Source organism: Solea solea, chromosome 10 (genome assembly GCF_958295425.1).
Source record: "Solea solea chromosome 10, fSolSol10.1, whole genome shotgun sequence".
In the NCBI taxonomy this organism is placed as follows: domain Eukaryota; kingdom Metazoa; phylum Chordata; class Actinopteri; order Pleuronectiformes; family Soleidae; genus Solea; species Solea solea.
Window position 1 is genome coordinate 15829722 of NC_081143.1, and position 16248 is coordinate 15845969.

Sequence of the window (16248 nt, forward strand, 5' to 3'; positions counted from 1 at the left end):
AGATTAACGCCAATAGAGTCAACAATAATAGGGCTTTTATATGGTAATACTGAAACTGAATCCGTTGGTGTTTATTTATATAGCATGTTACAATATCTGCAAGGTACTCAAAGTGCTTCACATAAAAAGAAAGAATAAGACACCCTAACTCAGTAAGTTAGCAGGAATAAAATACACAATACAGCAGTAAGGAAAAGAAACAATAACAATGCACAATTAAGAACAGAGGGAAAGTAAAATATGAATATACTGTATATAATTTATATATAATATAACCACTCATGCTTACATTCTCACCTATGGACAATTTATAAACTCCACTTAACCTGAATGTCTTTGTAGTGTAGGAGGAAGTCGGTGAAAACCCACACGTAGACACTGAGAGCATGCAAAGACCCCCGTTCTATTCTTTCAATACTTTTCATTTCTATACATTTTTCAGCTTCTGAAAGAGATCAACACGACAAGTGTCAGTCGTGCCCTTCGCATCCGCAGGCAGGCTGGCCAGTCAGATCCCAGGGCTTATGTCAGTGCTCACTTTAAAACCCTCCCCCTGGAGTTTACGCTCGGCGATGGACAAAACCACGGTGGCTTCCGCAACCGTGCGCTGCAGAACGGCCAGGAGTACGTTTTCTTTGTGCTTGGGCTGCTCGACCTCTCTGAGAATGTGAGTGAAAGTAGAAACACACGCACGATTCGAGTCGATCGATCGGCAGACGCTTTGTTATCCTTTGGGAATGAAACCGTGTTTTCTTGCAGACCATGTTCGCCACTAGCCCTTATTCTGACCCCGTTACCTCACTGGATGTGGATCCAAAGCCAATCGTGGATGAAGAGGAAGGACTGCTGTGGGTGGTCGGGCCTGTGCTGGCTGTCGTCTTCATCGTCTGCATTGTCATTGCCATTCTGCTGTTCAAGAGGTAAGGACAAAGAGACGCTCAAACTCTGATACGAGCCCCCGTTGCCCTCATTCAACTTGAAAACCCCTGCTCCTGGTGGGAATATTATTTTTTTTTATGGACTCTGTATATTTGCAGTTAACAGCTAAAATTGTTCCTCTAGAACAGAAGCAGACTGTGGCTGAGCAAAACCAGGCTGAGGCATGTTGTGTTTCCATTATTTATGCAACGTACCTATTACATTAAAGTATATTTATTGCTCCTCTGCCCTGAGACAACGGGACAATTAATATCCCAATCTGTTACTAATCATTGCTGCAATTTAGGGGGATTTCCGTGTAATCTGTTTTTAAAATGGACGTACAGGGAGCCAAGTTAGCGAACAGAGCAGTTAGGGTAAGATAACATTTTTCGCCCATCAGCATTATTCACGATAATTTCTGGTCATTATGATAATGAGCGTGGGTAATGCACATGAATAATTGCTGGGCCCGAAGTGGCATTGCAGAACTGTTAACCTTGATGGTAATAATCTTGAATTCATAAGCCCTGGTGTAACCTGTGGTGGCCGTCAGCCATTAATGTCTCACTTGTAGCAGAAATGTGCTTTGTGATACGCTGCCAGGATGTAATCATGTAGTAGGTGTCACAGTGCGGGGGAACGCTGGGTCATAACATGTAGGTGGGGGTTTCGTGAAAACAGTGGATGCAGTTGTTTTTTGGTTTTTTTGATGCTGTTTTTACAAGTCGAACGTAAGTAATCCGTTCATTTCTTTTGCTTGTTTTGTTTCAATGATCGCGACAGAATGATGGGTTCAGTGTTGTTCTAGTAGATGATGTCTTTTTGAGTGGACACTAATGCGATTTATCTTTTTCTGTTCTTCGTTACCTGCTGTTTTTCCCTGTTTTGGATCCAGCAAACCTGACAGGTAAATAAACACCACTCATTAAAATTCCCTCCGCCCCGAAAGGGGGAATTTGTCTTGAAAAGCCTTTGCAAAAACAATACTTCAGACAATAAATCCCAATAGAGTCAGAATTAGCCTAATGTTTCTTTAATGACTGCATAGTGACCCAGAGTGTGTTAGATGCGTTGTATTCACACAGTGCACTGGATAAAGGTGTGGACTTACAAGCCCATTGTCAACAGTCAGAGTAATAAATAGTGAACACTGCGCTGCGTTTTTCATGTCACTCGAGATGAGACCAAAAACAAAACAGCACATGTCCGACATCGTCTCAAACGAGAAAGGTGGTAATCAACCGCTCAAAAGCTAAACCAGCAGACAGCAGCCAGAATCAGCTAGTCCTGTAAATGTTCACAAGACTTGTCTCTGAAGTTGTAATACTCGCGTCACCATTCTTAAATATTGCGATTGCACTTAAACACAGTGAGTCATTTCTGATGTGAGGCGTCTCTCGAGCAAAACAATAACAGAAGACGTAGTTTTATGACAGTGAGTCGTCGAGCACTGTGTAATACAGAGGAGTCTTGAAAGAGATTATGTACACTATCTAGGGGAGTTGAGTGTCTGTTTGCTGTATATGTCGTTGCTTGTTCTGGGGCTCAGTCAAATCAGGCTCCATGGTCATGGTCAAAGTTGATGACGTCATTAAAAATTGCCTACTGTAAATGTTGTAAATGTTGGCAATGTTCTGGCTAATGTAAGTACACTACACAACAAAACATAGAATAATAGTCGTTTTTATTATTATTTCAATGGCGAAATGTCACATAGTTTATCTTTAAGTATACAAATGACATGTATTCCTATAGACGTACGGATTTTTGGGGAAAACCAATTATTTTGAGCTGCATCTAACTGATGTTTTTATGTGTTATTCCAGAAAAAGAGCTGAGGCTGAAGGCAGAAAGGGCAGTTTTCCCTGCAGCAAAGCCATGTCATCTCACCATCCCACAGATCCCGTGGAGCTACGCCGCATTAACTTCCAGACTCCAGGTAGCACGAGCTCTCGCATCCGGTACATTTGTACATATATATAAATAAATAATTTTATTATGTACATGTACACACAAACGCCATGTCAAGTGGACGTGTGAAGGATTTGGTTGTATTTCAATGAACAGGATTAAACCCAGTGTTGTTTCCCTTTTCAGCCTACCGTGTATCAGTGTACCGCGGTTATCGCCGTTTGTCAAGTTAGTCAGTCTTAGTCCACCGTAGATGTTCTTTTCCTCATCTTTCTTTCTTTCTTTCTTTCTTGTCCATTTCCATGCCAACTAACTATCCATCCCAAATAGGAAGAAGCTGCTTAAATTGACAACATTTCATCAAAAAGCCTCTGGAATACTTGCTAATGCTTTTTTTTTATTAACCACCTGTGTCTTTTTTCTTCACCAGCAGTATGCATATACTCAAGGGACATGTACCTCATAAGCATATTGTTTTTTTCTGGTCACTTAACAAACAAAAAAAAAGAGAGAAACGATCATCTAACACTTCCATTTGCTTCCTCTGCTGATCATAGACTGAGCACTAAACAACACCTCCTCCTCCGTCAGTCCCAGCTCCTAACATTTTCTTCCCAAAGAGTTCAAATGTGCACATATCAAAATGGCTTTTTTTTTTCTGTGCTCGACAGGCATGGCAAGTCACCCGCCCATCCCCATCTCCGAGATGGCAGATCACATTGAGCGCCTCAAGGCAAATGACAATCTCAAGTTCTCACAAGAGTACGAGGTAGGAATGCTGATTCTACGTCCCTGAAAATATTTATCTTCGGGGAAATGCATTTGGATTTGATGCAGTCGCACGCAGATTTATCTTTGACTCATCGTTTATTTTTTTTTGTTCAGCTTCGATTTCAATAGCATGTCTTCAACAGTTCTGTTGCACGTTGATTTGTCTTGGTAGAGTGATACAAGATAAAGCACATTTCATCTCGATGCTGTCGCGGTATTATCTCTATAAATGTAAAAGTGAAATTGAAATTGCAAGCAGCAAGAGGTTGCTTACAGCCAGATGATTATCAAGTGCACATTACTGTCCTCTGGTGAAGTGAGAAGAAATCAGAAAATAGAGAAGCAGCAGAGAGCTGACTCTCTGACAGATACAGGAAGCAAGTTCTCCCCGCCAAAAGAGGACTTGATTAGTTTTCTTCTTCTTCTTCTTCTTCTTCTTCTTCTTCTTGCAGCACAGCTGATGTGGAACAAAGAAAGCTCGACATGGAGATAACGAAATGCCTCAAGTTGCAAATACAAAAACATTAATCGAAGTATTTCACCATATTTCCCTGGCTGTGTTGCAAATAACCCAAGCATAACAATGAACTCCGTGGAGATTTATTAAACGGGTAAAAATGTTGTCTTTTCCTTGGGGGGGGGAAAAAACCTGAAGCCCTCTGGGTGAAGCGGGCGACATAGAGCTTTAATTGGCTACCAGAAGAGAGAGACAGATTGCATGTGACAGAGACGCTTAGAGTGGAGGACGACGAGGAAATATTATTCAAAGAGTAGAAAAACAGAGCGAGGATGTTTGGGGAGAAGCGTGTTGGGAAAGAGGGTAAAGGAGGGTAGAAGAGACAGTGAGGGAGAAGCCCTATGTAATTGTGGTGTGCGTTGGAACCGCTCGGTTGAGCCTCACATTCTCTCTGCATGACTGTCTGCTTTGTTCGGTGCTGAACCCTTAACAAGGGAGTGAGAGAGATGGATGGAGCAGGATTGAGGACGAGAGAAGGAGAGCGGCCAGAAACGATTGCGGTGTAATAATCAGACACACATGATGTTGGGCAGCTGAGCGGAAAGCAGACTCAAACATACACACATATGCACACACGTATACAACCACTCATCCAGTACCACCCTTGTCCATTTTTCCCCCAACCAAACCATAATTATGTGTCATAAAATATTCAAAATTGCTAAACTGCTCTGGCTCTCTCGTCTTCGTCCCTCTCCATTGACAGCCTCGTAATGACCTCATGTCTGCCTCTCCCTGCAAACAGTAATGGTTACGCTGTAATTACCCTCCAGGAACTTAATGTGTTGGTCTAACACAACCATCCTTTCTCTCCCAGAGAAATGTATGCTTTTATCATCTTTCCCCGGGAGCAGTTTTTTTTTTTTTTTCCTGTCCAAAGTGGAAAGTCCCTACCTCACTGTCTGTTGTTTCTAGAAAGTGGAATATCACGTTCCCCTGCATTCCTTTCCGATATCTGTAAAGCCTTGTTAATTTTCAGATTATACTTGGTTTCATCTCATGGTGGGGGCCATGGTTCAACAGCACTGGGCAAAGCCTGCACGCTCACATTGATGGAATTGTCCAGTTCTGTTTTCTAGATCACATTTGTCTATAAGGAATAATGACATTCATTCCAACACTTTAAGTGGTTAATACTCATAGTCTGTGCATGATATTATTACAGTACAGCAGTACATACTACAGCAGCGGTATACATTAGCTTAGGTTCTTTTACAAGCGGACTTTGATGTCTTTATAATAATAGTCTTCAGTGTTTTAAAACAAAAATGGAATTTCCTTACTGTAATGAATATTTCACTCACGTCTGCTGTGGCTTTTCCTCAGAACATAAAGCTACTGACACACAAGAACATTAGTGGGGGAAAAAAAACAAAACAAAGAAAACATGACTTGTGCACGCAAACATTGAGCACTGTCGTAATTCTTCACGTCTGCCGATCCTTGTTCTTTGCTCTGACCTTGAGTTCTGTGTCTTGCAGTCCGTCGACCCTGGTCAGCAGTTCACGTGGGAGAATTCCAACTTGGAGGTCAACAAACCAAAGAACCGCTATGCTAACGTCATTGCCTATGATCACTCCAGGGTTATACTCTCCAGTATAGAAGGTAAGATATGCCAGCGTCTTAATGCGTCTTTTTGCTCCTGCTACACTTGCACTATAAGTCGGAAATAAGAACATTTTTAAAAGCGCATTTAGGTCACTTTTTGTAGGTTTATTGTGCATCTGCGTCTGTGTTGATTTTTGTATTTGTGTGTCATATCTACCTACATGATACACATAAAATGGCCATGGTAAAAATTATCGTTACAGATCACGTCTCTCCTCATATGGAAATTCTGCTCAATTATGCTGACACTTTATTTATAGCCCAGTCAATAATATGTTTGCATGACGCATCCATGCCCTTAGATTTGATCTTTCTTAAAGGTCTAAAGGGAGAAAAAAAAAATGGTCTCAGTCCTTTTTCTCAGTGCGATTTGAAGCGCACTCACCCACCTCGGCTGGGAAAGACCTGAGGCAAAGAAACTGGCAGCTTCTGTGTGCAGAGAGGGAGGCGTACAGTAGGAGGCCAGACCCAAACAGATGAGCCTTATCTGGGCAGAGCATGTGTGAGCAGCCCTTCCACCCCCGCCTGTCCTGGAGCCTGTCCTTCTCTCCGCTTAGAAAACAGCTTAGACAACACTTATATACAGACACATACTCTTGAGCCTATTCAGTCTTACTATATTCATGGGCACCATCATTGACATCATGCATTTTTTTTTTTACCTCTTATCCAAACCTTAAGTGTCACAAATTAATGCACAACTCTAGCCTTACCTTAATATATTCCTTATTCTAAAACCCAGAACCGGGTTTTGGGGGTTTGGCCAGCTCCCAGTTTTTCGACCCCATGAATATAGTAAACCCAGGCCACACACACACACACACACGCTCTCGTATACCACTATAGATTCAAAACACATGCCCAGGATGTGCACAGGCGCAGATATGCCCCTTTGCTCACAGTCTCCTCCACACATTTATGAACACACACTCTCTGCCAGGCCAGTGTAGCCACCGAGGGACCGAATATGTGTGCGAGTGAGTTTGTTTTATTTGCTCAGTGCTTCTGCTGCAGTCCCTCGCAATAAAGTTGTAGCACATCAAAGCATTCAGCCAAGCTGTCTTTTAAAGACTGAGGTTGATAAACATATGTTCAAAGCTCTTCTTACCATCTGTCCCCATCCCATTTAAAACAAGTTGTGTAAACAACCCACACTCCTCTGTCATTTCAGTAAGTGTGCGTGCATGTGTAATGATGGCTTGGGATTTTATGATTTTATGGCCCTGATTTGTTCTCATAATAGAAGATGCTCAAGAAGAATCTGTTCCAGGAGTTTCCTCCTGCCTGGGTTCTTTAGCTCATTGACTCCCATCTTTTTAAACGTAAACTATTATCAGTTTTTTTTGTCCCACTTCAGGAAAGTCAGGTCACGGCTGAATGTACGTGTACACGTCTGTGTGTATGTCTATGTGTGTACTTTGGGGGTTTGGTGTATGTGTGCGTGTTTGCGCTGTGACTCAGTGATTTTTGGGATTATGGTATTAGGCCCCAGATGAGCAGGACTGATCCTAAATCAAACGCACACTGACGGTCCCTCACATTTCACACACACACACAGACAATCTCTTCCTGGACAAGCAGTGTCAGCCGAGTCTTACACAGAGATGGCCTTACAGTCATATTGCCATTCAAAGCGACACATCCAGAGTATACTCAGATTAGTCCCATGATCGTCTTAGCATGTATTATAAAACAAGACGGCTGAACAATCCAACAGTAAAGGATGCTTGGTCTGTGAAATCATTAATCTCCCTGCCGAGACCCCACATGATCCACACTTTTTATTACTGGGATATAAACCTGCCTTAGATTTTGAATAATCCATAGAGATTATTTTACTGTGAATCAGAATATAAGGTTCATGTTCATCTGCAAAAGAAAATCACATGGACAAAGAGAGACATTGAAGCCTAATGCCATCCATCATAGCCATACACATGATGTAGTGGATAAACATAATCATGCAGGGTGTTTTTTTTAATCAGTATTTCCTCATGTCACACAACATCCATCCATCTTCTACCGCTTTATCCTCCACATGAGGTTGCTGTGCCAGTCTCAGCTGACATAGAGCGATAGGCGGGGGGACACCCTGTTCCCAGATCACCAGTCCATCACAGGGCCACGTAGCGAGAAACAACCATTCACTCTCACACCTACGGTCAATTTAGAGTGTCCACTTCACCTAATCCCCTAATCTGCATGTCTTTGAACTGTGGGAGGAAACCAGAGAACCCGGAGAAAACACACACACACGGGGTGAACATGCAAACTCCATGCAGAAAGGCCCTTGTTCTGATCGGGTCGCAAACCCGGGTCTTCTTGCTCCTCTTGCAAAGGCAAAAGTGCTAACCACTTCACCAACTGTGTGGCCTCTCATGTTGCACATTTCTCTTACAATCCTTTCCCTTCACCCTCCTTAAACGACACTCTCTCCTTGTGTTGCAGGTGTTCCAGGCAGCGACTACATCAATGCTAACTATATTGACGGCTACCGTCGTCAGAATGCCTATATCGCCACTCAGGGTTCCCTCCCTGAGACCTTCGGGGACTTCTGGAGAATGGTCTGGGAGCAGCACACAGCCAACATTATCATGATGACCAAGCTAGAGGAGAAGTCACGGGTAAGACTGCGAGGATAGAATAAGACAGGGAATGAACCACAGGGGAGGCAGCAGCAGCACGTCAACAATAGGCACTATGGAACAGAATTGACTGGAGGGGCAGTATAGTTTGGGACTGGCTGAAATAAAAGGTCTAGGGTATAAATATAGGATAGTGCTAGTGGTATAGGACAGGGTGAGGTAGAGAAGGTGTTAGAAGCAGACTCATAATGTATGCGGTGGAAATGCTGAAATGCTTTTCTTTCACTTTGAATGGAGTGATGTCAAGTGTTGCTTCGCGTTGCATGCTACAGAAGTTTTCATCTTTCCTAACAGCAGCCACTCAAATCACGTTATGCAAATATACCGACAGGCACTAGCTAATCAAATCATGTCTATGCATTTAGCTCAAACACTACACAGCCCAAGTTGGACCAGGTTTTTCTTTCCATTGCTGATTCAGAAGCCACCTCTGGCACCAAATCACTGGCCTGTCCACTGTCATAGCGTTGCTGTGGCGTGTATGTGTACGTAGCCCACTATGAGTTACGGGTTACATGACGAGTGGACTAAGCAGCTTTTGTAAAATAGTACAATTCTGGGATAATGTATGGTGGAAAATGAGTGGTCAAACTATCATAAAGAAAGACAGGAGAAGTTGAGGACTGTGGGACAGGGTCTACTGGTTTAAACTCATTTATCTTTTTATCTGTGCATCGTCTCAAATACTACACAGACTAAGGACTTTAGTCCTCTGCCTCTCTGCCATTTACTGAACAGAGTTCAAGTTGCTACAGGGTTCTGGAAAATGAAATTAAATAGTCTTCAAATTAGCTGAGTTGACAACACAACCTGTTAACTTCTCCCTAAGAATGGAAGAGACACATTTTGTGTCAGTACAATTTGAAAAATGACAGAGTTGGCAGAGTTGGTTAAACAACCAAACGGTATAACCTGGTCATGAACTCAGCTCTATGGCTGAGTCCAAATGTCTGGACTTTGCTGCACTAGCAGACTCGCGGACTTTGTGGGCACGTTCCTGGGAAGTGCTGAGGGCTGTCCAAACCCATAATTCATCCAGTCCACAAGGGGCCTCAAACAGACTTTCCGCAGACCTCCAGAGAGTCCGCGTGGGGTGCAGACGTTTTCCAGACTTTAATGATTCCATTACCTACATTTGATTTCAGTATGGACAGAAAGTTTTAGATCTTCCACCTTTTTTTAACTGAAGAAATAAAAAAAATACTTTCTATTGACACATGTAACACAATGTCTTGGTTGGTTTTCAACAAGGAGGAATTTAAAAGATTACAGCAGATTAAAACTGAGTAGAGAAAATAGATATTACAGTTATATAAAGGTAAAATGGTATGCAGTTGATTTGACAGCAGTGGAGATGTACTGTACTAGACAGACCAGGGAAGGGAAGGATGTTCATTATTTAAGATTTAGAAGGACAGTAGAGTCCAGGTGGGCTTTAAGAGAACAGAATGGAAAAGGAGAGGAGGCAGAACATGTCATGTTCTACAAAAATAGCCTGTGTAGAATAAACCAAAAAGCCACATAGACATTGAGTATGAGATTGTATGAGACCAAGTGAAAAGTGCCATGGGTTAAGTGATGGGATTGCAGTGAAGAGATGACACGGTGGGAATGTAGGATAGCACACGACGGCGCTGGTTCATCAGAATACAGTGAAACACAATGGAGTGGAATAGTGAAGTACACGTACAGCTCAACTGGGGGTCGGTAATGGATGAGAAAATCATTTGGCTCGGCGGCACTTCACTGTTGTTAAAAGAATATGTCAGTAAAAAAAAAAATCTATTATAATTAAAATGTCATGTAAGAACAAAATGAACTAGAGTGGTTTGAGATATGAATCATGGTGCTGTCCTGTCCTGTCAAGTCCAGTCCCTGTTCAAAGAATTATCCTTTCCTTTCTTCTGTGCTTCTTCTCCTATTAACCTGTGCCTGCCTTGTGTTTGAACTGTTTCCTTCTCCACTTTTCCAACTGTTTCTGTTGTGTCTCTTTGACCCTCAGATGCCCTCTTATTTCTACTCTAAGGCAAGACCTCTCTTTCTCTCTTTTTCTAATCTTTTTTAAAGTGCAAGCACACCTCTCATGGTTTTTCTCCTTACCTTTTCAATGCACTGCCCTTTTCTCCTGCTGGTTCCCTCCTTCTCTCTCTGAAATAGCCAGTGAATAAAGTGAGAATGTGGGAATTGTTGTTCATCTCACCACGAGGCATTCATGATTAACTAGAAATTGGTTTATTCTAACCACAGCAGTTCAGAAGGAGTGCACATTATTGTCTACAGTTTGCATGGTCACACCCACAGCTGTTTTTCTCGTTTCCTGTTTTCCTGTCGTATAATCGTATAATAGGTAGCCATAAAAGAGTGTCATTCTTTATACCCTGGTTATATAACCATAAAGGGGTTGTATGGCTTTTTTGGGGAGTGCAGAGTACCTTACTGTGAGCAGTAAGCTGATATCTCATGAGCATGATGAAGTTTTAGTTCATAAAAGCCATAAAGCAGTTACAACATTTGTTCTCAATATCATTAGACGTTAATTGTAGAAAAAAACGTGCCTCTGTATCTCCTGCTTGAGGGAGTAGTGGGCTGAAGAAAATGATTTAATCTAACACTTCTCAACATTAAGCCGTTATGGGTTTACACTGTAGCAACACAGATGATCACAGATGGTCCCACTGTGGGAATCCTGCCAGAATCAGCTCATTTAGCACCAGTCAAACTATATGAGACCAACAGTTGTGCTATTAGATCATATATTAATGGATAATAAAGTATTCACACCAGACGTTTACTGTGATCCCATTTAAAGGGCAAATAAACCTCTACCTCTGAGGCTAACTCCGCCCAGTGACTCATTTAGAAAAATGCCAAGACGTGGGCTGAGAGCGAAGTGAGTGTGTGTGTGTAGGGGGGGGTAGTAGAGGTGGGCGTGGTCTGGCGATGAAATCTGACACTGAGTTGCAGCTGTGTGAGGCGCTCAGTGAGACAAGTGCCTCTCAATTGCTCACACAAGCGGTGGTAGCATCTATAAAAGGGGGAGGAGTCTGCGACAACAAGCCCCGTCTGGTTGGACAAGAGGGTGATGAACAAGTGCACCAGTGACACAAGAGTGGACATAAGGCCCATTTATACTCCATTTTCGTCCGTTTTTTTTATGTCCTTTCATCCCAAACATTATGTCCATTACTACCCTACATACTGTACCTCCGTGCGTCTTTTGCGTTGGTATGGATGTTTACACAATACTTCCTCTAGAGGGGAGTGCCGAGCACCAAGTGGTGCAGTTGTTTCACTGCAACTGTAGGCTGCTTCTTTGTTGTTTTCCTGTCTGTTGGACTATTGACTCTATACTGCCCCCATGATTTCTGGTGGTATTGCTCTGTTTCGTCCGTCATCGTAAGCTCACCTGCTTGGTGCACAATGACGGGCGAAATGAATGCAAAGTATGGACGAAAGGCTCCATCTGTCTGTGTCTCTGTCTTTCGCATACAGTATAAATGGGCCAATGGTAAAATTTGAATGCAGTAGCTGGTGTTTGACCCGAGAGGCAGTAGATTTGTACCACAACATGTATAATTTCACTACTTTACACCAAACTGTGAAGATTTCTGCCTGGATCAGCAAATAAACTGACGAGATACCCACATACTGCCACTTTAATCTTTGGCAGTAAATCTAGACAGCCTTATATGGATGACCATTCTTGTCTCATCAGTGTCTCAAGGTCTGGTGGGACAACAACAGTAGAAAAGCTGTAATTACAGCCTGAACGTCCTGGGCCAAAACGCATAATCCCCAGTCTGGAGCAGTGGAATGCAGATCGAGCAGAGCTGAGCTCTCTGCTGTCTTTGATGAGGACTGGAGGGATCAGCACATAACATTTGGTTTGGCCTGATTCTGCCAAGGCCCCCCCCCTCTCTTTCCTTTGGGATTTTTTTCCTCTCACATCTGTGGTCTCTGAGGCTGAACTGAAAACTACAAATATGACTGCTTGAAACAGGGGAATTTGAGGTGTTTTGGTGCTCGGGGACGCTGGGATTTGATGTGAAGTGTAGGGATAGCTGAAGTGGAATATATCGTGATGTAGAAGCGTCAAGCATGTGAGTTTTAGGTATCCCTAGACTTTTCTCAGCACTGTGGTGGATCCTCGAGAAAGCCCACCAATACAGTATTTGTTACAACTTGCTTAATCCCACGCCCCAGAAAGCAGAATTGTCTCCTTCTGTCTCTCTTTCACCACACACACAACACTCAATGTCACAACACTGGATTATCTTGACTGTAGATGCACATTTTTTTCTCAACATTACCGTATGAATTTTACAAACCTTCACACTGAGTTGCTTCAACACTCCCCTTCTCCTTTTTTGCGTCTGCACACATGCACGTGCAGTGATGTGCAGTGCAGTCATGTCTAAAGTGCACTGCATAGCTCACTGCTTCTCCCCTCTTCCCTTCTAGGTGAAGTGTGATCAATACTGGCCAACCCGAGGCACGGAGACCTATGGCCTCATTCAGGTCACTCTGCTGGACACAGTGGAGCTGGCTACCTACTCTGTCAGGACCTTTGCTCTTTACAAGGTACTTGCTATATGCAGTGAAGGGTAACAAGGTCGAAAGTTGAAATATTCATGCATACGAGTTTGTGCTTTGGGAGCTTGATTCAATGTGCAGTATTTGTGACACAACATGACAAAAAAACACCTTATTGTATATTATTGATCATTCAAATTAAATTTAAAACTATTATTATATAGTATATTGACCCACGTTGTTGTGTTTTTTATAAAAAACACCAAAATGGATCAGGTTGTAGGTTCAACAAATGAACAGTACATTCATACACTAGTCATATAAGTGGTGCTCGCCATCAGGTTTTGTAATGTAAGTGTGGTGATATTCTTTATTTGAATTGTCAGCAGATCCTAAGCAAAACCATCAGCTAATTGATTGTAAACCATGAAAAGGTGTAATTAATTCACAAGAGTTTTATTGATGTTTGTGAAAACCTTAAAATGTCCATATTATCACATTTAGAAAGAAAATAAAAAATGTTTTACTTTTTCTTTTGCTTGTCCAGAGTGGCTCCAATGAGAAGCGGGAAGTTCGTCACTTCCAGTTCACAGCCTGGCCCGATCATGGTGTGCCTGAACACCCCACACCCTTCCTGGCCTTCCTGCGCAGGGTCAAGGCCTGTAATCCTCCAGATGCAGGACCCATGGTTGTCCATTGCAGGTGCGCATGCATACGTGCTTGTGTGCATGTGTGATTCATGTGCTTGTTATTTGGGGTTTATAATTGCCGCCATTGTTTCCAAAAGCCCAGGGGTTTGTGAAAATCAAGAGTGCAAGAGCAGTTGTATAAAAATCATTGTGAGGTCCAGAACTGACACGAGATTGACCAGCCATTAAGCAAACCGCAAACCATCCTTACTGGCTTTAACAGCGGCATTCCTTCCATAACAACCTCCATCATCTGAAAGATTTAAAACAGCAGCAAACATGCTGACCCTATTTTCTACAAAATTGTCCATTATTTACCATTTAAGCTGGTTGATCTGGGTTCATAAGTTTATATTCAAATGAGCCGCTGTGTGAGTGGCGGTAAGATTGTGCATTTGTTGCATTATGATTCTAGAGACTTGTCATTACAGTCTTGGCACAGTTTTGTGCAGCAGAGCAGGAATGAAGCCGCTATTTACTCTTACCAGGGAGTGAAGGCTATGAGAAGACTGTAGCACGGGGAACTTTGGAGCAGAACCTCTTTGGAGGAAGAATTAGTGAGGAATAGATGTGGAGGACAGGGAAGGGAGAAAAAAAAGGAGGATTGAGACAATGATTGAGTGTCGAGAGTGAGCAAAGGACTGCGAGTTACTGTATGTGCAGAATGAGAGACAAGGTGAGTTCAAATTCGGGACACGTTGAATGGAAATGATGAATTAAGGAAAAGGCAAGGTGGAGAGAAAATGAAGTCTGACGTCTAAAAAAAGAGTGTGAAAAAGTGGAGGAGCTGGTGTGAGGATGTCACAAGGGTATTTAGAGAGAGAGAGAGAAGAGGCAGGGAGATGAAGGCAGGAGGGGGTGAAAAGGTTGGCAGGAGAGCAGCTCTTCCTAATCTCCTGTAGCAGTCAGATGGAGTATCTAACAGGATTATCAGTCAAATTTAATTATCCAGGCAAAACTCCATCATAATGTGTCTTAACAGAGAACCAAATCGCATTCCACCTGAACACCACACACATGTTAGTGCACGCACGTGTACACACACACACACACACACACACCGACACACTCTGGTATTAATTTAACCATATAAGAAATTTTTATTCATTTGCAGAAAAAACTTGCTTATTCAGGACGTTTCACCATTCAGGTACCAGCACAGCAGAAATGTCAAGTGTTTGGGTGGACAGCTAAATGTATTATATTTCTGGATTGTGTGTCGATAGGAGAGGATATCTGCCTAATGCTTGTGAGACACGATGCTGACTCATCGCTGATGTCAATTTCAGGTCTTTTGCTGGAAATGTTGCTGGCTGGCATCTTTATGAAATTTAGTTTATTTAGGCAAAGTATGTTTGAGCTTTTGCAGCAGGCACCAGGACCAGATTTGAAAACACAGAAAAAACATTTCATACCCCAGGTTTTATGAGAAAATCACATCACCATCTGTTTTTTTTTGGGTTTTTTTCTCCATGTTTTGGCACAGTGCTGGAGTGGGTCGCACAGGCTGCTTCATTGTAATTGAAGCCATGACGGAGCGAATCAAGCATGAAAAGGCCGTCGACATCTACGGTCACGTCACACTGATGCGCTCCCAGAGAAACTACATGGTCCAGACGGAGGACCAGTACATCTTCATTCATGACGCGCTGCTGGAGGCTGTGACCTGTGGGAACACCGAGGTCCCCGCTCGCAACCTCTTCTCCTACATCCAGAGGCTGACGCAGATCGAAACAGGAGAGAATGTGACCGGCATGGAGTTGGAGTTCAAGGTGAGAACCGTTCACAGTGTCCCTGAAGGTTGACACATTAGGTTCAGCTGATTTATGACGGTTCACAAAACCAATTAATGATAATAACGTGACACTTCACTGGACCATGAAAGAGAGTTACCTTTCTCTTGCCAACTCGCCACATGGGACCTCAGACCTCAGGGTCAGCCGCACAATAGCATTCCTGAAGTTGGAGCTGTGTTATTTAGTGCCTTACTGATGTTCTGTGAAGCTAATGGCCCATCCTACTCCCATAAAGACAATACAGTGGACGGTCACTTCAGAGACCAAATGACATATAGCATGTTAATTATTGAGCTGCTCGTGAGTGACTTTTGTTAGGTTGGAGCAGAGGAAAGCTACTGTAGTTGACTGTTTCCAGAATTTGTGCTGAGCTAAGCTAACCTGCGTTTGTAGCTACACTGGATGCATGAGCAGCGTTGTGGAACATCTTGCTTTTTATTTATGCACGCAAGACATGCGTCTCAGAGGCTCTTTTTGATGGTAGACCTGTCGCCTATTTTTGAGCCAAAACACGTCGTGTGTTTGTTTCATAGTAAAAAGCATCCAGTGTTTCAGTTCCTTCAATCCATTCTTTCTTTTTTTTTCTCTTTATTATGAAATATTTGCAGGATCAACAATAACAGATGTGCAACTTCATAGTGAAGAGTCCTGGCATGTAGTTGAATGCAGAGGAGTAATTAGCATATTTAAAAGAACAGTGCTTAACAAATAATAAAATAACAAACTGAATTCACCTTTTTTTACACACATTTTGAGCTGTTCAGGAATGCAAGTAAATAGCTATAATTTGACATCTTAATCAAGAAATAATTATGTCTTTTACTATCTTATCATGGGCCACACGGTGATGTAGTGGT

General features: G+C 42.6%; 1 protein-coding gene across 15 annotated transcripts in view; it reads left to right on the plus strand.

Annotated features, from left to right (window-relative positions):
* Positions 1–16248, plus strand: part of ptprdb (protein tyrosine phosphatase receptor type Db) — a 155614-nt gene that overhangs the window by 122589 nt on the left and 16777 nt on the right. For 7 of the 15 annotated variants that reach the window (XM_058640363.1, XM_058640364.1, XM_058640370.1 and 4 more), the window contains 12 exons: positions 443–667; positions 760–920; positions 1817–1828; positions 2748–2860; positions 3019–3060; positions 3504–3601; positions 5602–5725; positions 8177–8352; positions 10376–10399; positions 12835–12954; positions 13454–13608; positions 15082–15367. In XM_058640363.1, the coding sequence (XP_058496346.1) occupies positions 443–667; positions 760–920; positions 1817–1828; positions 2748–2860; positions 3019–3060; positions 3504–3601; positions 5602–5725; positions 8177–8352; positions 10376–10399; positions 12835–12954; positions 13454–13608; positions 15082–15367 (1536 nt within the window). The remainder of the gene's footprint in view (positions 1–442; positions 668–759; positions 921–1816; positions 1829–2747; positions 2861–3018; positions 3061–3503; positions 3602–5601; positions 5726–8176; positions 8353–10375; positions 10400–12834; positions 12955–13453; positions 13609–15081; positions 15368–16248) is intronic. The other 8 variants (XM_058640377.1, XM_058640372.1, XM_058640373.1 and 5 more) reach the window with 2 other exon arrangements.